Genomic DNA, 23,916 nt, shown 5'->3' with positions numbered 1-23,916 from the left:
TACAACCAACTCTATGGATTCAACGCCCCCCCCCACCCACCCCCATCCCCAATGTCAAAGATTATATTCATAGGACCATGAATCCCAGTCCACAAAAATAAAATATTAATGATATAACACAGGGGAGCCAAATGTGTATAAGTAGAACAAAACTCTGGATAGCCGCACTCCGGGTTGAGTAAAAATTAGGTGCCTTTATTTCTTCAAATGCAAGTGCAAAACTCCATTGAACAACACATCACAGCAAAAGGGGAACAAAAAAGATTTTTGAACAAGGTTTCCGACGCGTTTCACGCTACAAACAGCGCTTACTCATAGGGGTGCCAAACTCAATTTCATTTTCACGCTGCATCAGTAGTATGGTTGCCCTCAAAGGGTGATACATACAGAGTTCAAGGTTAACCATGCAGCCTCACCCGTGTCCATCATTGCAGCCTCACCCGTGTCCATCATTGCAGCCTCACCCGTGTCCATCATTGCAGCCTCACCCGTGTCCATCACTGCAGCCTCACCCGTGTCCATCACTGCAGCCTCACCCGTGTCCATCATTGCAGCCTCACCCGTGTCCATCATTGCAGCCTCACCCGTGTCCATCACTGCAGCCTCACCCGTGTCCATCATTGCAGCCTCACCCGTGCATAGCAATAGAGAGCGTTGAGGAAGAGGAGAGCCGCCTTGATCACAGAGCGGGGTTTGCCCGCCGAAACAGCTTACATTAAAATTGCAGTCTGTGGGCCGTCACACACAGCCCCGCCCTCCTGAACCCTCACCTCTGACAGACAGAACGCCGGTCCAATGCCAGGGCACGTTCTGTAAGTCACAGGTGAGGGGTCAGGGGGGCAGGGCTGTGTGTGACAGCGTGGACTGCAATTCTAATGTAAGCTGTAACATGGGGCAAACCCCGCATTGTGATCAATGCCGGCTCTCCTCTTCCTCTATGATGATCCGGCCGCCCCCTCTCTTCCTCCACGCTCTCTTCCTCTGGGAGAACGGCTCCCATTCATCCCCGCATGTCGGCGGTGCTCGCACCCCTGCTCCTAGGCAGCCCAGCTCCTCGCCAGCCCTCATTTTCCACTTGCAAAATGCGAGTGGAAAATTTGAGGGCTGGCTTTAGTACGGCTTCAGGCTGGGTTCATTACATCGTATGTAATTCACACAGGAATCGCACCGCATTTCTGTGCGAATCACAAGTCATTATGTGCAGTGAGATTGGAGCCCATCATTTCAAACGGCTCAAATCGCACTGCATCAGCACGAAAAAGGTGATGGCACTCTTTGTTTTCCTGCACTGGAATCGGATCGCATGGGAGTTTGTTTCCATGCGATCCAATTTTAGCAAATACACCTCTTTCCGCGACCTGCTTTTGGGGCGTCGTTAAGTTATAATTGACACCCGCAGCAGATGGCATGAACACAGTGCGATTGCTATGCGGAAAATACAATGATTCCTGTGCGTTTCCCAAATCACATCCATGTAAACCCAGCATTAGGGTGGACTTTTCCCCCCATCCAGCGCCACATACTGATATGATACATTGTTTCCTTTTACTTACAATTACTGGTATTTCGAGTGTTGTCACCCCGGGATCATGGATGTATCCTGAGAACTTCCTGTCACATGTTCCAGAAGTAAAAATGGCCGCTGTGATACGACTGAAGAGGAAAAGAAAAACAAACAATTACTAATCACTTCTACAGAGGCCTTTTGTTGTCTTACACTATATTACCAAAAGTATTGGAACGCCTGCCTTTACACACACATGAAAAAAATTAAATAAAGGGATACTGTAAAAAAAAAGTAAGTAGCCCCCATCCCCCCGTGCTCACATGCAGAAGCGAACGCATACGTAAGCGGTGTTCACACCACACATGTGAGAGCAATAATTCTATCGCTAGACCTCCTCTGTAACTCCAAACTGGTAACCAGTAAAATGTTCTAAGCATCACCTATGGAGATTTCTAAGCAGCATTGTTTTTCTTCATTTCACAAAACATGTGCAATTTTAAAGTGCGACATGTTAGGTATCTATTTACTCGGCATAAAGTCCTCTTTTATATTTTACCAAAAAACTGGGTTATATATTGTGGGGCTTATCGTTCATTAAATATCGATGCAACATAACAAAAAAATTATAACACCCACCATTTTATTCTCTAGGGCCTCTGCTTTAAAAAATACACATGATGTTTCTAAGTAATTTTCTAGCAAAACAATGATGATTTGTGTCAGACACTTGTGGCCCCGGAGAACCCAGCTGATGCTCAGTGATGTCCAAGCCACATATAAGATCCGAGCCCTGAAGGAGGAGAACTTTTAGCCCCTGAAACGCATTGGCTGGCCATCTTGTCTTGTTATGGGTGAACAATAACGTGAAAAGATTTGGGGCTCTTGGACTTTTGGTCCGGCGCCTCGATTAGACTTCTTCTACGTGGATCTTAAACTCTGGGTGACCTATTTATGGGGTGCTCAGTTCTTGCTGAGAGCGGTCCTCACCGGAGCCATGGTGTTCTGGATGGATCCGGATCACCTCCATCAATCATCAGCTACTGATTGGTGGAATCTGGTGAATGGTAATCATAGGACAGGACTGAGGGGGCACTCACACCAAGACGACGAATGGTGATGTGTTATGTTGGCAACGCAGCACTATAGAGGGAAAATCAGACATGAGCAATTTCCGGTGAGGAAGTGCACAGCGGGTGCGATCCCTCATTGGGCTGCCACTGACAGCGACTGGCACCGCGAGACATAAATGTGTTCCTGCGATGTGTGAGCGACTCCCATAGAAGGTGCACCATGGGAAAGATCAACCAACCCACCATGATCCCACCATTCAGGTCCACAACTGATTGAGACACTCAAAATACCAAAACCTGATTGAGACCCTCATAATAATAGAACCCGATATAGACCCCCATAATAATAGAGCCCAATAGAGACCCCCATAATAATAGAGCCCGATATAGACCCCCATAATAATAGAGCCCGATATAGAATCCCATAATAATAGAACCTGATATAGACCCCCATAATAATAAAACCTGATAGAGACCCCCATAATAATAGAACCCGATATAGACCCCCATAATAATAGAACCTGATAGAGACCCCCATAATAATAGAACCCGATATAGACCCCCATAATAATAAAACTGATAGAGACCCCCATAATAATAGAGCCCGATATAGACCCCCATAATAATAGAACCTGATAGAGACCCTCAAAATAGAACCTGATAGAGACCCTCATAATAATAGAACCCGATAGAGACGCCCATAATAATAGAACCCGATATAGACCCCCATAATAATAGAGCCCGATAGAGACCCCCATAATAATAGAACCCGATAGAGACCCCCATAATAATAGAACCCGATAGAGACCCCCATAATAATAGAGCCCGATATAGACCCCCATAATAATAGAGCCCGATAGAGACCCCCATAATAATAGAGCCAGATATAGACTCCCATAATAATAGAACCCGATAGAGACCCCCATAATAATAAAACCTGACAGAGACACCCATAATAATAGACTCTGGGGGAGACCTCAGCCCGTTCTATAGTATTGTTCTTGTTCTGTATGGATGGAGATGTCTTCTCCTCAGAAGGTGTCCCCAGGACAGGAAGTGAGGTGAAATCTCCTCAGAGGAGTACAGAATATAAACACAGGAATGTCCGGGGATGAGGACCACCATGACAAGTCCATACAGATCTACCCCCTCCCCCCAGAAAAAAAGCCTGAGAGCCCACCAAGCGCCCCTCACCGAGTACAGAGCACAACACCCAGCAGCCCCGAAACGAGCCGTGCACCGTCCTGTACTGCGTGTCCATGGTGACCGAAATAATCCGTACCGGAAGTGACGTTTGGTCGCGGCCATCTTGGTACACCCCACACTCGTATGCATTAAGCCTATATTCAGAAGGCAGCAAGCGGACATCTTTATACACCCACCGAAGTCTTACACTTCACAAATATTTTTGCATATAATCAGATTTTATATAGTGATATACAAGATTTAGAAATCCATGAAATTGTTTTGAAGTAATTTTTTTAAGCAGTGACAAACCCGCTGATCAGACAAAACACTGCTGCTTTTAAAAACCTCAAAACAATGACAGGGATTTCTAAATCCTGTATATCACTATATATGATCAGATTATTTGTAACAATAATAGTGAAATGTAAGACTGCGGTGGGTGTATAAAGATGTCCGCTCGCCGCCTTCTGACTGTAGGATGACTGCATACAAATGTTGGGTGTAGTAACTAGTAAGATGGGCGTGACTTCCGGGTAAGGGGGAGAGAGATGCTACCCTGCGCAGGGGGAGGAGCTCCAAAGAAAGACCGGTGTTCTGTCATATAGTGTCCGGCCATCATATAGTGTCCGCCCCGTACTGCGCATGCGCAGTACGGAGCAGACGAAGCTTTGGAAAATCTCCGAAGCTGAACGGCGCCTGCGCCGTGAGTGGAGGTGGTAGCCCCACCATCCAAGCGGACATAGAGCTTTTAATATAAGAGGGCTCCTCGCGGGCGAGCTCGCCACGCTTCGGGCTCAGCGCTCGGCTCTATTATATTCCTAAGAAAAAGTACTGCGCTAAAGAATCACACAAAAAACAAATCTAGATCCCTAGAAGCTGCGATTAATACGATGTGATACACACCTATAAATCATATAAATCAGGAATTTTAACCGCGCTCTCACTAATAGTAAATCTAAATAAAAAAAATTAAATTAACACCTAAAACCCCCAAAAAAAATTATAAGAAAAAAAAAAAGAAAGACATATAAACAAAAAATATATATACACATCATAAATAATCAAAAATTGTAGTGCCAAAATACAAATAAGTGAATAAATTAAATTATACTCTATGATTTCAAATTCATACAATAATAAAGTGCACAAAATTTGTGTGAAGGAAAATAAGGTGCTCAAAAATTGCGTATAAGCAACGGTTCCTCATAAAGATGTGATCATGAGCATACAGTAATAAAGTGCACAGAATTTGTGTAAACAATCACAGATATTATAAATAGAGTGCTCAAAAATTACATATAAGCAACAGTTCCTCATAAAGATATAATTATGGGCCTGACAGTCCAATAAACGAAAATGTTTCTTACAAAGAAATCCTGTGCAGGTGCAAAAAAAAGAGGGTTTCCTTCACCAACACCGTGCTGATAAATAGTAAAAATGCGCGCTTACCAAATCTCAAAATCAGAAAGGCATTTGTATGCAGTCATCTGGCAGCACAGTGGTTCAACCGCGTGAAAACGAGTTGATGCTCCGGTGTGATGACCCCTAAGATTTCTGATAACAAATGCCTTTCTGATTTTGAGATTTGGTAAGCGCGCATTCTTACTATATAGGTCAGTCACCCCTTTGTATATAGGTCAGTCACCCCTCTGTATATAGGTCAGTCACCCCTCTGTATATAGGTCAGTCACCCCTCTGTATATAGGTCAGTCACCCCTTTGTATATAGGTCAGTCACCCCTCTGTATATAGGTCAGTCACCCCTCTGTATATAGGTCAGTCACCCCTCTGTATATAGGTCAGTCACCCCTCTGTATATAGGTCAGTCACCCCTCTGTATATAGGTCAGTCACCCCTCTGTATATAGGTCAGTCACCCCTCTGTATATAGGTCAGTCACCCCTTTGTATATAGGTCAGTCACCCCTCTGTATATAGGTCAGTCACCCCTCTGTATATAGGTCAGTGACCCCTTTGTATATAGGTCAGTGACCCCTTTGTATATAGGTCAGTGACCCCTCTGTATATAGGTCAGTGACCCCTCTGTATATAGGTCAGTCACCCCTCTGTATATAGGTCAGTGACCCCTTTGTATATAGGTCAGCGACCCCTCTGTATATAGGTCAGTGACCCCTTTGTATATAGGTCAGCGACCCCTCTGTATATAGGTCAGCGACCCCTCTGTATATAGGTCATAGAAAATACAAGTTGTGACCCGGCACACCCATAGTGACATGTCTCCATCCCTGTTTTATACATAGAAACAAAAATAGCAAAGGTTCTGGGACATTAATTGAGGCTTGTCACCTAAATCAATAATAATAATCATACATAGAGTACATGTAGTTGTATATTCATGAAGACAGTCATGATTAGACATTCCATGATCATACATGATTGCAGTTTCAGATGATAATAAAATGAGATAAAAACAGATAAGAGCCGACAAATAGGAAATTCATAATAAATGGAATAAATTCACATTAAATTGATAATAGTAGGCAGATTATAATGAATAAAATATCTTGGCATTCTAGGGCTTAACGCGTTTCGTGGATCAAGTCCACTTCATCAGAAGCTTGATGCTAGGTAAAATCTAAAGATGTAAATATGAAAAATTAATAATAACTCCTTGTCAGGGGGGAAAAAAAATGGAATACTTACAAGTCGGCTCAAGAAAAACCAGCATGTAAATGTGGAATGAGGATGTGCAACGAATGTCTGACCCGGGGCTGAAGCAGGAGAACCCGTCCAGGCCAAGGGAAGCATTTAAAGAGCAGGCCAGGTTTCCAAGGTGCAGTCCACATAGTGTAGGGGAAAATGAAGGCACATCTATCCTACATGGATCTATAAAAAATATGTATATACAGTATCTCACAAAAGTAAGTACACCCCTCACATTTTTGTAAATATTTTATTCTATCTTCTCATGTGACAACACTGAAGAAATGACACTTGTCTACAATGTAAAGTATGTATTCTCCCCCTGTGCTTGCTTCCTATGGAGGACCCAGTTTTCTCCCACAGTCCATAACAAACACACTGGCAGGTTAACTGACTTCTAACCAAATTGCCCCTACAGTGCCTGGATTACACCAACAGTGACATGAGAGGTCTAAGGTCCTTGGTGTGCTGGCACAGGCGGAAGCTGCACTTCATAGAATCTGGCTTTATTGAACTGGTAAATTGGTAAAGCTGGATCTAGTGGAGGAAGAATAAAACATGTAATAAACCATGGGTATATATGTGAGGGGAGGGGAGATTGCTGTATATGTGAGGTGAGATTGGTAAATATGTGGGGGGATTGGCGAGTTGAAAGGAACCCTCCCTTGAAGTCCTGTTTCTGATTGGTAGAGATGCAGTAAGCGGGGGCAGAGTACCTGCTTCCTGTACGGGTGCTTGTACTTGCTGAGAGTGGCTTGCAGGCTCTGTTGTCTCCAGATCAGGATCTCTTTAGCATGTTGGGCCCCGGAGTCCACAGTCAGGGGGTGTCTGCTGTACGATGGAGTCTGCTCAAAGGATAAATGACAGGAGAGGGTAAAACTTCACCTAAGAAAACAAATTGTAGAAATAATGTTATAAAGCTTCTCCCAAAACTTTGGTTTTTGTCATGTACACTATAGTGTTATCCCAAGTCTGATTCTTGTACTTATCTATCCAGGGGAGCGATCTTCCTGCAGGAATTCCCAGCTCCGGACAAATGCTGCAGGAAATCTCCCCATTGTGGGAGGGGCAGAGACACAAACTACTGCAGAAAATCCCCCCATTGTGGGAGGGGCAGAGACACAAACTACTGCAGGAAATCTCCCCATTGTGGGAGGGGCAGAGACACAAACTACTGTAGGAAATCTCCCCATTGTGGGAGGGGCAGAGACAGAAACTACTGCAGGAAATCTCCCCATTGTGGGAGGGGCAGAGACACAAACTACTGCAGGAAATCTCCCCATTGTGGGAGGGGCAGAGACACAAACTACTGCAGGAAATCTCCCCATTGTGGGAGTGGCAAAGACACAAACTACTGCAGGAAATCTCCCCATTGTGGGAGGGGCAGAGACACAAACTACTGCAGGAAATCTCCCCATTGTGGGAGGGGCAGAGACACAAACTACTGCAGGAAATCTCCCCATTGTGGGAGGGGCAGAGACACAAACTACTGCAGGAAATCTCCCCATTGTGGGAGTGGCAAAGACACAAACTACTGCAGGAAATCTCCCCATTGTGGGAGGGGCAGAGACACAAACTACTGCAGGAAATCTCCCCATTGTGGGAGGGGCAGAGACACAAACTACTGCAGGAAATCTCCCCATTGTGGGAGGGGCAGAGACACAAACTACTGCAGGAAATCTCCCCATTGTGGGAGTGGCAAAGACACAAACTACTGCAGGAAATCTCCCCATTGTGGGAGGGGCAGAGACACAAACTACTGCAGGAAATCTCCCCATTGTGGGAGGGGCAGAGACACAAACTACTGCAGGAAATCTCCCCATTGTGGGAGGGGCAGAGACACAAACTACTGCAGGAAATCTCCCCATTGTGGGAGGGGCAGAGACACAAACTACTACAGGAAATCTCCCCATTGTGGGAGGGGCAGAGACACAAACTACTGCAGAAAATCTCCCTACTGTGGGAGGGGCAGAGACACAAACTACTGCAGGAAATCTCCCCATTGTGGGAGGGGCAGAGACACAAACTACTGCAGGAAATCTCCCCATTGTGGGAGGGGCAGAGACACAAACTACTGCAGGAAATCTCCCCATTGTGGGAGGGGCAGAGACACAAATTACTGCAGGAAATCACACCATTCACATTCACACTGTTCAGCTGCTTGATCGTTCTTACAGGTGGGAGGGGATGTACCCCCCTCCCTCTGCCCTCCTGTGCTTCTAGCGGCTCGCCGAACACATAGGAAGGAACCCGCCGGTGCCTGAAGTTAGCCATAGAGAGAACCAAGGGCCAGGTGGTCCCCGGCAGTCTCTATGACCCTCAGAGGCCCGGGCACGACGTTATGATGTCACATCTGGGCCGACGGAAGTAAATGAAAGCCTGAGATTTTTTATATATATATATAGCGCCGGCTCCTGAAGAGCATGAGCTATGTTTTTAAAATGTAATGTTACACCTGAACTGCAGTTTGGTTTGGGTAAAATTATACTATAGGGACTATAGGGTGTTCAGCCTGACCATAGGGGGCACCGTCTCTTCTGGCAGGCATGGAACCACAGTCTAGTTGGGTGCTTTAAGGTTACTTTCTCTCGGAGCCCGCCCAGTGGGAGGGTCACTCTTGCTGTGCTTTCTGGGCGAGGGTACTTAAGATGTGGATGTCACGTGGTTCGGGGTTTCCGGTCCAGAAGTACGTTCTGACTCCATGGTCCTGGTCCTCCTGACCAGCCCCCAGGAAGGCTATGGCCTGGGGTGCGGATCCACCCCACTTTACACCTCAGGTCTGGCTATCCCGAGGCAAGGAAACTAAAGAAAGGATTCCGAGGTGGTCCGGTGCCGTCTCTGGTAGTTGGAGAGGCCCAGCAACTTCGTAGCTATCCAGGGGAGGACTCTTCAGAAGAAGGCCACGTACGGGTTGGCTTCTTAGCAAGAGCCTGGTGAGGCTGAGGGACCTAAGTGAAACCAACCTCGTGGGTATCAACAAACCGGCTGAAAGATCCAGGTATCACACGAGTGTTCTACAAGTCCTAGTTTCCTACATGTTCTACAATAACGTCTGTGGCAGAGACTTATTCCTGATTTAAGCACCTTGTTGGCTGCTCGGCCTTGTGAGAGAGGGACTATCCAACTTGAGTGAACATCCAGCTGTGAATGGCTATTCTCTGGATTTAGTTGAAGTAAGCAAGTTCTTTATTATTGACTTTGACACTAAGAGTACCTGAACTTTCTTCCTAATCCTCCGATCCTATACTAAGAGACTGTTCGTTAACAAAGTTTTTGCAAAGAAAAATCCCTTTAAGCGGATCTGTCGTCAGTCTCTAAAGTTTCTGGGCCATCTACCACGGGAACCCCCTAGACACAAATCGAGGTGAAGAAGGTAACGGTAAGCCCAATCAAACCAGCAGCTCCTTCGGGGGTTAGTGCTACATATATTTTTTTGATCTCAGGCTTTCCAGCCTAGAGGAGAGATGTGAGGTCTTATAGACTCCACATCTCTCCATAAAGAGGACCTGTCATGCCCTATTCCCATTACAAGGGATGTTTACATTCCTTGTAATAAAAATAAAAGTGATAAAAAAATTAAATTAACAATAAAATAAAATGAAAGCGCCCCCGGCCCGCTTGCTCGCATGCAGAAGCGAATGCATACCTGGGTCGCGTCCGCATACGTAAACGAGGTTTAAACCCCACATGTGAGGTATCCTGGCAAACTTTATAACAAGAACAATAATTCTAGCCCAAGACCTCCTCTGTTCCTCTAAAAATGTAAACTGTAACAAAAAATTTAAAGAGTCGCTTATGGAGATTTTTAACTACCAAAGTTCTGCGTGATTCCACGAGTGTGTGCAATTTTAAAGCGTGACATGTTAGGTATTTATTTACTGGGCATAACATCATCTTTCACATTATACTAAAAAATTGGGCTAACTTTAATGAAAAAAAAAAAAACATTAACCACTTTCAGACCGGACCAATTTGCTGGTCAAAGACCAGACCACTTTTTGCGATTCGGCACTGCGTCGCTTTAACTAACAATTGTGCGGTCGTGCGACGTGGCTCCCAAACAAAATTGATGTCCTTTTTTTCCCACAAATAGAGCTTTCTTTTGGTGGTATTTTATCACCCCTGCGGTTTTTATTTTTTGCGCTATAAACAAAAATAGAGCGACAATTTTGAAAAAAACACATTATTTTTTACTTTTTGTTATAATAAATATCCCCCAAAAATATATAAAAAAACATTTTTTTCCCTCAATTTAGGCCGATACGTATTCTTCTACATATTTTTGGTAAAAAAAAGTCGCAATAAGCGATTATTGATTGGTTTGCGCAAAAGTTATAGCGTTTACAAAATAGGGATACTTTTATGGCATTTTTATTAATAATTTTTTATTATTTTTTTTTTTTACTAGTAATGGCGGCGATCTGCGATTTTTATTGTGACTGCGACATTGTCGGGGACCCATCGGACATTTTTGACACATTTTTGGGACCATTGTCATTTATACAGTAATCACTGCAATATAAATGCAGTGATTCCTGTGTAAATGACACTGGCAGTGAAAGGGTTAACCAGTGGGTGGCAGTGTAGGGGTTAAGTGTTCCTAGGGGTGTGTTACTAACTGTGCGGGGGTTGGGCTTTCATTTAGTGTACACTGATCTCTGCTCCAATCACATGGAGCAGAGATCAGCGTCACTAGTTGCTAGGCAGAATGGAAAAATTTTGTTTACACGACATTTCCTCCATTCGGCCGCTCCGTGAGACGATCGCGGGGATGCCCGCTGCGATCGAGTCCGCGGGTCCCGCGACCGGACTCACGGGGGTCCCGACCAGCGCGGGAGCGCGCCGCCGGCGGCGCGCTCCCGATGGCAGGGCGGCATCGAATATTGGACGTACCTGTACGCCAATATGCCTGCCCGTGCCATTCTGTCGACGTACATCGTCGTGCGCTGGTCGGGAAGTGGTTAAAGTGTATTTGTTTCCCCAAAAATTGCGTTTGAAAGACCACTGCGCAAATACTGTGTGACATAAAATATTGCAACGATCGCCATTTTATTCTCTAGGGTCTATGCTAAAAAATATATATATAATGTTTGGGGGTTTGAAGAATTTTTCTAGCAAAAAATATAGATTATATCTTGTAAGCAACAAATCTCCCAAAAAAAAAAAAGCTTAGGCATGAAAATGTTAAAGCGGGAGTCCGCCGGGACTCCGCGTTTTTTTTTTTTTTTTAAAGCCAGCAGCTACAAATACTGCAGCTGCTGACTTTTAAAATAGTGACACTTACCTGTCCAGCGCGCCCGCGATGTCGGCACCCGAAGCCGATCTGTGGATCGTCTCTCGGGTGCTGCCGCCGCCATCTTGGGTATAGGAATCAGGAAACGGAGCCTTTCGGCTTCATTTCCCGGTTCCCTACTGCGCATGCGCGAATCGCGCTGCGCAATAAGGACGGTCCCCGCTGCCTCTGGGATCTGTGTGTTTTCCCAGCAGGCAGCGGGGCACTTGCGGAAAGGGGCGGGCACTTGTGGAAAGGGGCGTAATATACGCCCCTTTCCGCAGAGAGCTGTCCCGGAAGTGGGTGCAGATACCTGTACTGTACAGGTATCTGCACCCCCCTCCCCCCTGAAAGGTGCCAATTGTGGCGCCGGAGGGGGGGAGGGTTCCGATGAGCGGACGGTCCACTTTAGGGTGGACCTCCGCTTTAAATTTAAAAAAAAAAAAAAAAAGCGTCAGTTATTTTTTTGAAAACAGCCAGCAGATTTGAAAGGTCACTGAGCTGAAAACAGAACAGCTCATGCTGATGTAACAACTTTGTGAATTGAGTCTACAGACATGAATAAAATGATTTTATTATAGACTGGAGGTATTAAACATGAAAGAAATCCGATTTAAATAAATCACAAAATGTCTGCATTTATTTTTATTAGGGGGGGAAAAAAAGTTGTTTACCAGTTGGGATGGACCTCATTTGCACATCGTCATGGCAACACACCAACTGATACCAGACAAGGCACACAGCAGTTGGCAGAGTCATGTGACCTCATTTGCATATGGTTGTCACGGTGACAGAACCTCATATAAACCAGCTCCCCGGCAGTTGGAGCTCAGACAGAGTCTTGTGTCGGAAGGAGAAGGAGGCGATTCTGTATTCTCTGCATTGTTGCTCATTATTATAGAATGATGCGGCTTTTTGGGAGAAATAAAATGTATCAGTTGCAGGATTCCCTGAAAACCATCACAGAGGAATCTGTTTTATTACGGAAAGTGGGACCTTTAATTGAGGGTCACCCACCTACCACCCAGCCTATAATACCTACCCCCCAGAAGGGTGGGTGTTGGGCAATTAGACAGCTATTGAAGAAGAGGAAGGGAAGATACAATGTGATGAATCCTCTGATCACCAACAAAGAGGACAATATTGTACTTCTCAGTGTAAACCCCATAACAGAGGACCGCCAACCTGAGGATACCACCCCTCCAAGGGGTGAGGGGAGGGCAAATGGGCGGGGGGAGGAGGAAGCTGGACACGGACTTCAGCCCATTCCTCAACCAAAATTCACAAAAGATGATGTCATTGGTAAGTATTGTAATAGTCAAAATAAAAAATAAAAAAAATAATGCAAACACTGTAGAGTAACAGAATTGATGTCACCCACATATATACTACAGTGGTGTGAAAAAGTGTTTGCCCCCTTCCTCATTTCCTGTTCCTTTGCATGTTTGTCACACTTAAGTGTTTCGGAACATCAAACCAATTTAAACAATAGTCAAGGACAACACAAGTAAACACAAAATGCAATTTGTAAATGAAGGTGTTTATTATTAAAGGTGAAAAAAAATCCAAACCATCATGGCCCTGTGTGAAAAAGTGATTGCCCCCTAAACCTAATAACTGGTTGGGCCACCCTTAGCAGCAACAACTGCAACCAAGCGTTTGCGATAACGTGCAATGAGGCTTTTACAGCGTCCTGAAGGAATTTTGGCCCACTCATCTTTGCAGAATTGTCCTAATTCTGTTACATTAGAGGGTTTTCGAGCATGAACGGCCTTTTTAAGGTCATACCACAACATCTCAATAGGATTCAGGTCAGGACTTTGGCTAGGCCACTCCAAAGTCTTCATTTTGTTTTTCTTCAGCCATTCGGTGGTGGACTTGCTGGTGTGTTTAGGATCATTGTCCTGCTGCAGAACCCAAGTTCGTTTCAGCTTGAGTACACGAACAGATGGTCGGACATTCTCCTTCAGGATCTCTTGGTAGACAGCAGAATTCATAGTTCTTTTTATCACGGCAAGTCTTCCAGGTCCTGAAGCAGCAAAACAGCCCCAGACCATAACACTACCACCACCATATTTTACTGTTGGTATAATGTTCTTTTTCTGAAATGCAGTGTTCCTTCTACGCCAGATATACTTGGACACACACCTTCCAAAGAGTTCCACTTTTGTCTCATCGGTCCACAGAATGTTGTCCCAAAAGTCTTGGGGATCATCAAGATGTGTTGTGGAGAAATTGAGACGAGCTTTGATGTTCTTTTTGCTCAGCAGTGGTTTTCTCCTTGGAACTCTGCCATGTAGGCCATTTTTGCCCAGTCTTTTCCTGATGGTGGAGGCATGAACGCTGACCTTAACTGAGGCAAGTGAGGCCTGCAGTTCCTTGGACGTTGTTGTGGGGTCTTTTGTGACCTCTTGGATGAGTCGTCGCTGCGCTCTTGGGGTAATTTTGGGCGGCCGGCCACTCCTGGGAAGGTTCACCACTGTTCCATGTCTTCGCCATTTGTGGATAATGGCTCTCACTGTGGTTCGCTGGATTCCCAAAGCTTTGGAAATGGCTTTATAACCCTTTCCAGACTGATAGATCTCAATTACTTTCTTTCTCAATTGTTTCTGAATTTCTTTGGGTCTCGGCATGATGTGTAGCTTTTAAGGATCTTCTGGTGGACCTTACTGTGTCAAGCAGCTCCTATTTAAGTGATGCCTTGATTGTGAACAGGTGTGGCAACAATCAGGCCTGGGTGTGGCTAGAGAAATTGAACTCAGGTGTGGACAACCACAGTTATTGTATGTTTTAACAAGGGGGGCAATCACTTTTTCACACAGGGCCATGATGGTTTGGATTTTTTTTCACCTTTAATAATAAACACCTTCATTTACAAATTGCATTTTGTGTTTACTTGTGTTGTCCTTGACTATTGTTTAAATTGGTTTGATGTTCCGAAACACTTAAGTGTGACAAACATGCAAAGGAACAGGAAATGAGGAAGGGGGCAAACACTTTTTCACACCACTGTATATACACTGAGGTCACTGCTATATACACCTAGAAGAGTCACTGCATAGAGAAGGGAAGTGTTAGAAGCCCTGTCAGGTCCCCATTAGGGAGATCCATCCTCTTTATATGACCACCAATGACACCAGGAGGGAAAGTGATGGAAGATCCAGCAGGACAGGAATAGAGGGGAAATCTTCTGATGGGGACACGGCTCTCGGTGACAACGGTCTAGGAGGGGACTGAAATATTTCTTCCCAAGTCTTGCTGTGTACACAGAACAGATAATGAAGGGAAATCTCTCCATTGGGATCCTTCCTGTAGCAGGATAGGAAATGCTGAGACAATGACTTGCAATTAGCAGCAGCATTTGTTAGTTGACCGACTCTTCAGTTGACCATTGGGCAGCCAATCAGATTTGAAGGTGACAGGTGTGAAGTGACAGGTATCCGGTGTGAAGGAGATGCACAGACCTGATAGACAGCCCAATTATAAACTAAATTATTGCACATGCCCGGCTGACAGAGCGGCTGCCCCCATCACCGCCATTCCCATCATTGTCACTGAGAGTACTAATGTTGACTGGGCTTGTTCTGGGCTCTGTATGGGGGCTGCACTCAGTACTTTGGATAGAAACAAGTACACAGTATAGAAGGATGTACTTTGTTCATATTTCATGTCTGAGGTTTACAACCATTCTATACGTCATTCGGTATAACATCAATAAATGATGTGTAAATACCAGGAATAGGAATAATCGTTTTTTTTTTATTCTCCGCAGAATCAAACAATGACCCAACCACCGACAAAACAGAGCCGACTCCAGTGGTTTCATCCTTCAGTGAGAGTGACGAAACCCCAGTGGCTTCAATCACCACACAGGCTGGGCCAACGCCACAGGATGAAACCACAAAGGACGAGGACAGAGAAGGGATCCCATCCAGTGAGGATGAGGAAAAAGAAGGGATCTCATCCAGTGAGGACGAGGAAAATGAAGTGATCTCATCCAGTGAGGACGAGGAAAATGAAATGATCTCATCCAGTGAGGACGAGGAAAATGAAGTGATCTCATCCAGTGAGGACGAGGAAAAAGAAGGGATCTCATCCAGTGAGGACGAGGAAAAAGAAGGGATCTCATCCAGTGAGGACGAGGAAAAAGATGGGATCTCATCCAGTGAGGACGAGGAAAATGAAGTGATCTCATCCAGTGAGGACGAGGAAAAAGAAGGGATCTCATCCAGTGGGGACGAGGAAAAAGAAGGGATCCCATCCAGTGAGGACGAGGAAAAAGAAGGGATCCCATCCAGTGAGGATGAGGAAAAAGAAGGGATCTCATCCAGTGAGGACGAGGAAAAAGAAGGTATCTCATCCAGTGAGGACGAGGAAAAAGAAGGGATCCCATCCAGTGAGGACGAGGAAAAAGAAGGGATCTCATCCAGTGAGGACGAGGACAGAGAAGAGATCCCACCCAGTGAGGACGAGGACAGAGAAGAGAAATCTTTAGGTTCTCCAATGCTGGACAACACGGTCCATGAGACAATTTCATTGGACTCATCCAGCACAGAGGAGGAGACAGAGGTTGTGTTGGAAGATTTTACCATCCACAGAAAACTTGGAGAAGGGGCCTATGGGAAGGTGATGTTGGCCTCCCATCCCTTCCATGAAGAGAAGGTGGCCATAAAGATGATTGAACTGGGATTAGGTGACTCCATGGATGACAATACAGAGTGCACCATACTGGAACACTGCGATAGCCATCCCTATATAACTCATCTGTATGCAAAATTCCAAACAGAGGTAAGTCTTTTTTATCTCCCTCATCCTATTCCTGTACTTCACCCCCTGCCTTCCTATATTCCTCCACAAAGTGAAATCTTACTTGTCTCTAATGTAACCTTTATCTCTTATTTTCACACAGACTCATCTGTTCTTTGTTATGGAATTCATGAGTGGCGGGACTCTAAAGGAACTGCTGGAGGCTTCAGCTCCACTTTCCAACAACATGATAAGGTAAGTGCAGTGACAGGGTTGTGATGGAGTCGGGGGTGGCTGACCACTGAGAACAGGAAGTGACACCCCCAGGCCCCTCCCACTGAGCCCCGTCCATCCACACCACTATGTACTATAGGGGGAAGTCTCTTCATCTTTACCTTTTATAGGTCTGTGATGATTCTGAATGCTAATTCATATTTTTCTTTCTCCTTCAGATGCCTCACTGCCGAGTTAATTTGTGGCCTGCAATACCTCCATGCTTGTGGGATCGTCCATAGGTAAGTATTAAATTAGCTGACTAACAATCCCCCCTTGGCTTCTGGTTTTATTGAATCAGGAAGACTTCCCACCAGACTTCCCAGTTGCGCTGTCTCCTTCCATCGGCTGTAGAAGTCTCCCTGCTCATGCCATATAAAATCCAGCAAGAGGAGTGAGACCTCCTCATGAATATAGCAGGTGGGCGGAGCTGGGAACTCCGGGACAGAGATCTTCCTGTAGGCAGATATAAGAGAAGCCAATGTCCACCCATCAATCTTCATTCTTCTTTGTATCTTTTCTTTCTTTATTATAATGTGGGATATGCAGAGCTAACGGTTCACTTCTTTTCTTCACAGAGATCTCAAACCCGCAAACATTCTGCTGGACAGCGACGGTCACATCAAGATCGGCGATTTTGGTCTCGCAATGATCGGAGTCACTGAGAATGTTAGGATCGAAGGATATGCGGGTACACCCGGCTACATTGCCCCAGAGGTAAGATTCCCGATATTAGACTGAATTGTAATATTTACTACGGAATGCAGAGAAGAGATTAACCACTTCCCGACCAGCGCACGACGATGTACGTCGACAGAATGGCACGGGCAGGCATATTGGCGTACAGGTACGTCCAATATTCGATGCCGTCCTGCCATCGGGAGCGCGCCGCCTGCAGCGCGCTCCCGCGCTGGTCGGGACCCCCGTGAGTCCGGTCGCGGGACCCGCGGACTCGATCACCGCAGGCATCCCCGCGATCGTCTCACAGAGCGCCCGAAAGGAGGAAATACTGTATAAACAACATTTCTCCATTCTGCCTAGCAACTAGTGACGCTGATCTCTGCTCCATGTGATTGGAGCAGAGATCAGTGTACACTAAATGAAAGCCCAACCCCCCCACAGTTAGTAACACACCCCTAGGAACACTTAACCCCTACACTGCCACCCACTGGTTAACCCCTTCACTGCCAGTGTCATTTACACAGGAATCACTGCATTTATATAGCAGTGATTACTGTATAAATGACAATGGTCCCAAAAATGTGTCAAAAATGTCCGATGGGTCCCCCAAAATGTTGCAGTCAAAATAAAAATCGCAGATCGCCGCCATTACTAGTAAAAAAAATAAAATAATAAAAAATTATTAATAAAAATGCTATAAAACGATCCCCTATTTTGTAAACGCTATAACTTTTGCGCAAACCAATCAATAATCACTTATTGCGATTTTTTTTACCAAAAATATGTAGAAGAATACGTATCGGCCTAAACTGAGGGAAAAAAATGTTTTTTTATATATTTTTGGGGGATATTTATTATAACAAAAAGTAAAAAATAATGCGTTTTTTTCAAAATTGTCGCTGTATTTTTGTTTATAGCGCAAAAAATTTAAATCGCAGAGGTGATCAAATACCACCAAAAGAAAGCTCTATTTGTGGGAAAAAAAAAGGACGTCAATTTTGTTTGGGAGCCACGTCGCACGACCGCGCAATTGTCAGTTAAAGCGATGCAGTGCCGAATCGCAAAAAGTGGTCTGGTCTTTGACCAGCAAAATGGTCCGGTCTGCAAGTAGTTAAGGGGCTCCCCTTTCATCAAGGCCACATTCCCATGATGGGCATTTTGAATTTTGACCTCCAAATACCCAGGTGTGAATGACAAATCGCACAATGTACATTTCAGATGCCATTTATATGAATCCCACCTAAAAATGCGGTGCGGTTCTGCCGCAACTGTCACGTGATCAACTGCGCTGCAATTGTGGTAAACGCATCGCGTGAAGCACGCTGCATAAAAGAAGTTCCTGAACTTTTTTTTTTTTTTTGTCGACAACCTTCACGCAATCTGCAGCTCCAAATGCCAATGTATGAATGCAGACTAAATGGATAGGGTTAGACCCTCTCTCAGGTTTTTATTGGTGTCCTCATTAGGGAAGAAGTCACACTCTTTATGTGTACTGGTGACCATTCTTAGTGAGAAAGAAAATACAGCAGGATGCAAAATGTTACAGCTGTCCCCAGAACAGGAATAGAGGAAAGTCTTCCAATGGTGACACCTGTTTGGGGACAAGATCCTAAGAGTAGAGTTTCTCTCACTTTGGGAGAATTCCTTTGACTTCCTCTTGAATCCCGGGGACAGGAAGTAAAGGGAAATTCCCCCAATGGCACACAGACAGCAAAAATAAACTGGCAGGGGTCTCAACCCTTTCCGTACTCTATCCAAAACGTAGAAGACAAAAGTTTTGACTATATATAAATGCTAAGCCCCACCTCCAACATTCACAAGCTCCGCCTTAGTTTCATGTATTTTCAGTACAATTTTAGGACTCCTGGGAGGCTTCATACATCACATATGTCAGCATGGAGTCCCGTCTATCCTTTGCCTGGCCTAGGAATGTTCTCATCCTTTTTTCTCTCCTTATGTTTCTACAGGTCATAAAAAGGGAACCATACCACAACACAGCGGACTATTACTCCTTGGGAGTGATAGTGAATGAGATGTACACTAGTGTGTATCAGCTCAAACAGATCAAGAAACTCCAGAGCACCGCATCAGGCCGTCCCAAGAACCGAGTTCATCCAACTGACAGGGATGTTCACCTCGAGGATCTCATAAGTATGGTGAGTATACACAGCTTTACCTTCTCTTTACAGACAAGACCCTTTCCAGGTTATACAGACCTTGTTAGGAGGTCAGAACACACCACTGTACATTCTTCCCACCACACATTCATGTGGCTCATAGCAATACTTTTATCACACTGACTGCTTAGTGGAAGGATCTGCCTTTACTTCTATTCACCCTGAGCATGTACTATACCAGGTACCATGCTACAACCCCATCCAATCATAACACAGTGGTGGGTTCACAAGCAAAATCAAGGAAGCTAAAATACGTCACTGTCAGAATCAAAGATTTACAATAGGGAGTTCTATTGGTCACATATGGTTGTTGTTCTCACTGTGTTTCTTATCATATTTCTTTCTTTTTTTTACAGCTCTTATGTGAAGACCAGGAAACACGGGCATACAAGGTCCGGGACATCAGACGGCACCCATTTTTTAAGACCATTGACTGGGACGAGGTGGAGAAAGGAAACTCACCTGCAGCATTTACACCACAGCCGGTAAGTATATGAATAATGGAGGGGTCCATGTATATTGGGGGAGGGGAGATTATTCAGCAGCATCTAAGACGTGTTTTTTTGTACAGAATTCTCACATTTGTGATTTTGTGATCACCGCACAATCACATGGTCTGGGGACTTGTCTGAAGGAATTCTGTTGATTATTGGTGATAATTATTATGTATGTGTCAGGTACACAGCTTAATCCCACCAGAAACACACTTCCTGTCCTGGGCGACAGCACAGAGTCACTGTATATATATATACACATATATATATCTATATATATCTATATATCTATATATCTATATATCTATATATCTATATATACACACGTCAAGGATGTGTTAATGCAGTGCAGTGCTTCTTCTGATCACTAGAGGGAGCTAGGGTTGAAGGATTCTTCTTGGGGTATTTGCTGCACCTCGGGGGGGTTGGGCTCACTAAGCTTTGTCACCATTTACTGTATCAATCTGGAACACTAACGAATGTAATTTTCTCCTTCCAGATTCTCCAACAAATGGAAGATTTGAACATGAATATGGAGGAATTTCTGGTCAATGAAGGAGTGATTCTGAAAAAACACAAAGACGTTTCCCGAATCAATGAAGAACTCATTGAAAAATGGGGGCTCCAGGATTGGTTTCCCTGCAACAGAGACTCGGAAAGCTCCACCGAAGACACCGAGGATTGAAGAAATCAAACAGATCCACACACCCAGACAATACGGGGAGGAGTCTAAATGGCATGGCTTGAACTATACTCCCGTCCCCTCACACCCCCCGCCGCCCTCAAAATCTTCACCTCTCCGTCTTCTAGGTTCCAGATCTTCAGCCATCTTGATAGACTAACCATGTGTTTAGACTGAGCGCACCCTCTACGCCTGCAGCCGCCTGACAACATAGCTAGACAGGCACAAGAGGAATGCAGAAGGAATGGGGGGGCATTCCCTCTGCATTGCTCATGTCACCATTTATCTCAGGAAAGTGCGTAGAGCTGGGAAAAGTGGACATCTCCTTCCTAAGCATGTTGTTTGGGGGAATTGTGGGGGCACCAGTGGCGTAACTAGAACCTTCAGGGCCCCGGTGCAAAAAATGATGGAGGGCCCCCCTGACCTCCGGGCCAGGGCCCTTCCCACTGATCTCAGGGGCAGCAGGACCTGGATAGAAGGGGGAACAATGCAGTAGTGTGGGTGGTGTGGGGGATCAGTGCAGTAGTGGGGGTGGTGTGGGGGATCAGTGCAGTAGTGGGGGTGGTGTGGGGGATCAGTGCAGTAGTGGGGGTGGTGTGGGGGATCAGTGCAGTAGTGGGGGTGGTGTGGGGGTATCAGTGCAGTAGTGGGGGTGGTGTGGGGGTATCAGTGCAGTAGTGGGGGTGGTGTGGGGGTATCAGTGCAGTAGTGGGGGTGGTGTGGGGGTATCAGTGCAGTAGTGGGGGTGGTGTGGGGGTGTGGGGATCAGTGGCAGTGTTGATATTGAGGGATGGGTGCCACTCACTTGCAGATCACTCTGTCCCCCTTCCTTGCTGGGTCTTGCTTGGATGAGCAGTAGCACTGAGCAGAGGGGATGGGCGGGGCCTGTGAGTGCAGGCAGGGCCAAAGAAGATGGGCGGAGCGGGCGGGGACTGTGCCCGTGAGTTCAGGCAGAGAGTATGGGTGGAGAGGATGGGCGAAGTGGGCGGGGACTGTGCCCCTAAGTGTGGGATGAGAGGATGGGTGGAGAGGATGGGCGGAGCCTTGCAGTGTGTCCGTCAATGCGCTCGGTAAGGATGGGCGGATCGGCAGGAGAGGATGGGCGGAGCCTTGCAGTGTGCCCGTCAATGCGCTCGGTAAGGATGGGCGGATCGGCAGGAGAGGATGGGAGGAGCCTTGCAGTATGCCCGTCAATGCGCTCGGTAAGGATGGGCGGATCAGCAGGAGAGGATGGGCGGAGCGTACTCCCCGTGAATGACTGTACACCGTGAGTGTACTGTACTTTCTCCCAGGCAGCGGCGGGCCCCCCTACAGTGGCGGAACCAGAGGGCCCAGTCGCCAATGCGACTGGTGCGACCCTGGTAATTCCGCCACTGGGGGGCACCAAGCCTGACTACATAGCTAGGAAGGAGACAGGAACTCTCCGGAGACAAGTGGTGGTGAGAGGAATGTCTCTGGAAAGTTCTGAGGCTGCACTCAGTCTGACCTCATGACTAGTCAATAAAGATGGCTGAAGATCTGGAACCTAGAAGACGGTGAAGTGAAGATTTCAAGGGTGGCCGGGGTGTGAGCCGAGGCACGCCATTTAGACTCCTCCCCCATAGCCCGCTCCTCCTCCACATTTCCTGCCCATTGTATGTGCGGCAGTGACTTTGGGAGTGATTGGGATTGGTTGCTCCCTGGAGGGGTGGAGTTTGAGATCAGACCTCTTTCTAAATGGCCTTTTGGATTGTGGGCCTTGATGTTGGGGTCCTGTCTCTACATTCTTAGCAATATAAAGGGGAATGAACTGGACACTCTAAACTGATGATTCAGGGATTATCCGATCGCCTTATGGGGTCAGGAAGGAATTTTTTCCCCCTTTGGAGATAATATGACCAAGGGGGGTTTTCGCCTTCCTCTGAATCATCATAAGGTTTAGGGTTCTGAAGAGGCTTCATCTCCGAGGAGTCAGAGATGAATAGATCGACAGATAGAAAGATATTCGATAAATAAAAATTTAATTATATATCTTGCTTGTCTCTTATATCAGGATGTAGGGAGGATAAAGAATAAAACCATCAATTAGGAGGAGGAGATCTTCTCCTCTGTAGTCAAGCTTCTTAGCTGCCCGACCATAACCCCCAACATTGGTATTAGTGGGGACAGTAATTGCCCCGACACGAGTGATCAATTGCAGCAATAATAACCCCCAACATTGGTGTCAGTGGCTGCAATCAGAGGAAGTTTGACTTGCCTGTAATTTCCATATTTTAGAGCAATAGTCTCCAAACTTCGGCCCAAGGGCCAGATGTGGCCCTTTGCTTGCCTTTATCCGGCCCTTGGGGCTCCATTCCTCCCGCTGACACCAACTATGGGGCACTATTCCTTCTACTGATACAAGTCACTATTACTCTCACTGACACCAAAAATGGGGCTCCATTCCTCCCACTGACACCAATGATGAGGCACTATTCCTCCCACTGACACCAATGAGGGGACACTAATCCTCCCACTGACACCAATGAGGGGACACTAATCCTCCCACTGACACCAATGAGGGGACACTAATCCTCCCACTGACACCAATGATGAGGTACCATTCCTCCCACTGACACCAATGAGGGGACACTAATCCTCCCACTGACACCAATGAGGGGACACTATTCCTCCCACTGACACCAATGAGGGGACACTATTCCTCCCACTGATAACAATGATGGGGCACCATTCCTCCCACTGACACCAATGATGAGGTACCATTCCTCCCACTGATACCAATGATGGGGCACTATTCCTCCCACTGACACCAATGATGGGGCACTATTCCTCCCACTGACACCAATGATGAGGCACTATTCCTCCCACTGACACCAATGAGGGGACACTAATCCTCCCACTGACACCAATGAGGGGACACTAATCCTCCCACTGACACCAATGAGGGGACACTAATCCTCCCACTGACACCAATGATGAGGTACCATTCCTCCCACTGACACCAATGATGGGGCACTATTCCTCCCACTGACACCAATGATGAGGTACCATTCCTCCCACTGACACCAATGACGGGGCACCATTCCTCCCACTGACACCAATGATGGGGCACTATTCCTCCCACTGATAACAATGATGGGGCACCATTCCTCCCACTGACACCAATGATGGGGCACTATTCCTCCC

General features: G+C 46.0%; 2 protein-coding genes across 18 annotated transcripts in view; one reads left to right on the top strand and one right to left on the bottom strand.

The window, feature by feature from the left end:
• The window catches only part of LOC143986784 (uncharacterized), a 28,306-nt gene extending 7,184 nt beyond the window's left edge, over positions 1-21,122 (top strand). Inside the window, exons 1-3 of one of the 2 annotated variants that reach the window (XM_077485198.1) lie at positions 19,370-19,554; positions 19,932-20,060; positions 20,569-21,122. In XM_077485198.1, the coding sequence (XP_077341324.1) occupies positions 19,432-19,554; positions 19,932-20,060; positions 20,569-20,754 (438 nt within the window). In that variant the 5' untranslated portion in view covers positions 19,370-19,431 and the 3' untranslated portion in view covers positions 20,755-21,122. Of the gene's footprint in view, positions 1-19,369; positions 19,555-19,931; positions 20,061-20,568 lie in introns of those variants that run through there. The other variant, XM_077485190.1, reaches the window with a different exon arrangement.
• The window catches only part of LOC143986708 (uncharacterized), a 123,356-nt gene that overhangs the window by 40,528 nt on the left and 58,912 nt on the right, over positions 1-23,916 (bottom strand). For 15 of the 16 annotated variants that reach the window (XR_013276566.1, XM_077485118.1, XM_077485138.1 and 12 more), the window contains 2 exons: positions 7,143-7,271; positions 1,554-1,653 (listed from right to left, as the gene is read on the bottom strand). Coding sequence is in view for 3 of the 16 variants with exons in the window: in XM_077485177.1 (XP_077341303.1) it covers positions 1,615-1,653; positions 7,143-7,271 (168 nt within the window). In the remaining 13 variants the exon portion in view is untranslated. The remainder of the gene's footprint in view (positions 1-1,553; positions 1,654-7,142; positions 7,272-23,916) is intronic. The other variant, XM_077485166.1, reaches the window with a different exon arrangement.

This window comes from Lithobates pipiens, unplaced genomic scaffold (genome assembly GCF_037356315.1).
Source record: "Lithobates pipiens isolate NorthernLeopardFrog02 unplaced genomic scaffold, aLitPip1_a1.2 Scaffold_1, whole genome shotgun sequence".
Taxonomy (NCBI): Eukaryota; Metazoa; Chordata; class Amphibia; order Anura; family Ranidae; genus Lithobates; species Lithobates pipiens.
The sequence above is the reverse complement of the archived record's forward strand: the minus strand, read 5'-3'. Positions and strand labels throughout refer to the sequence as shown.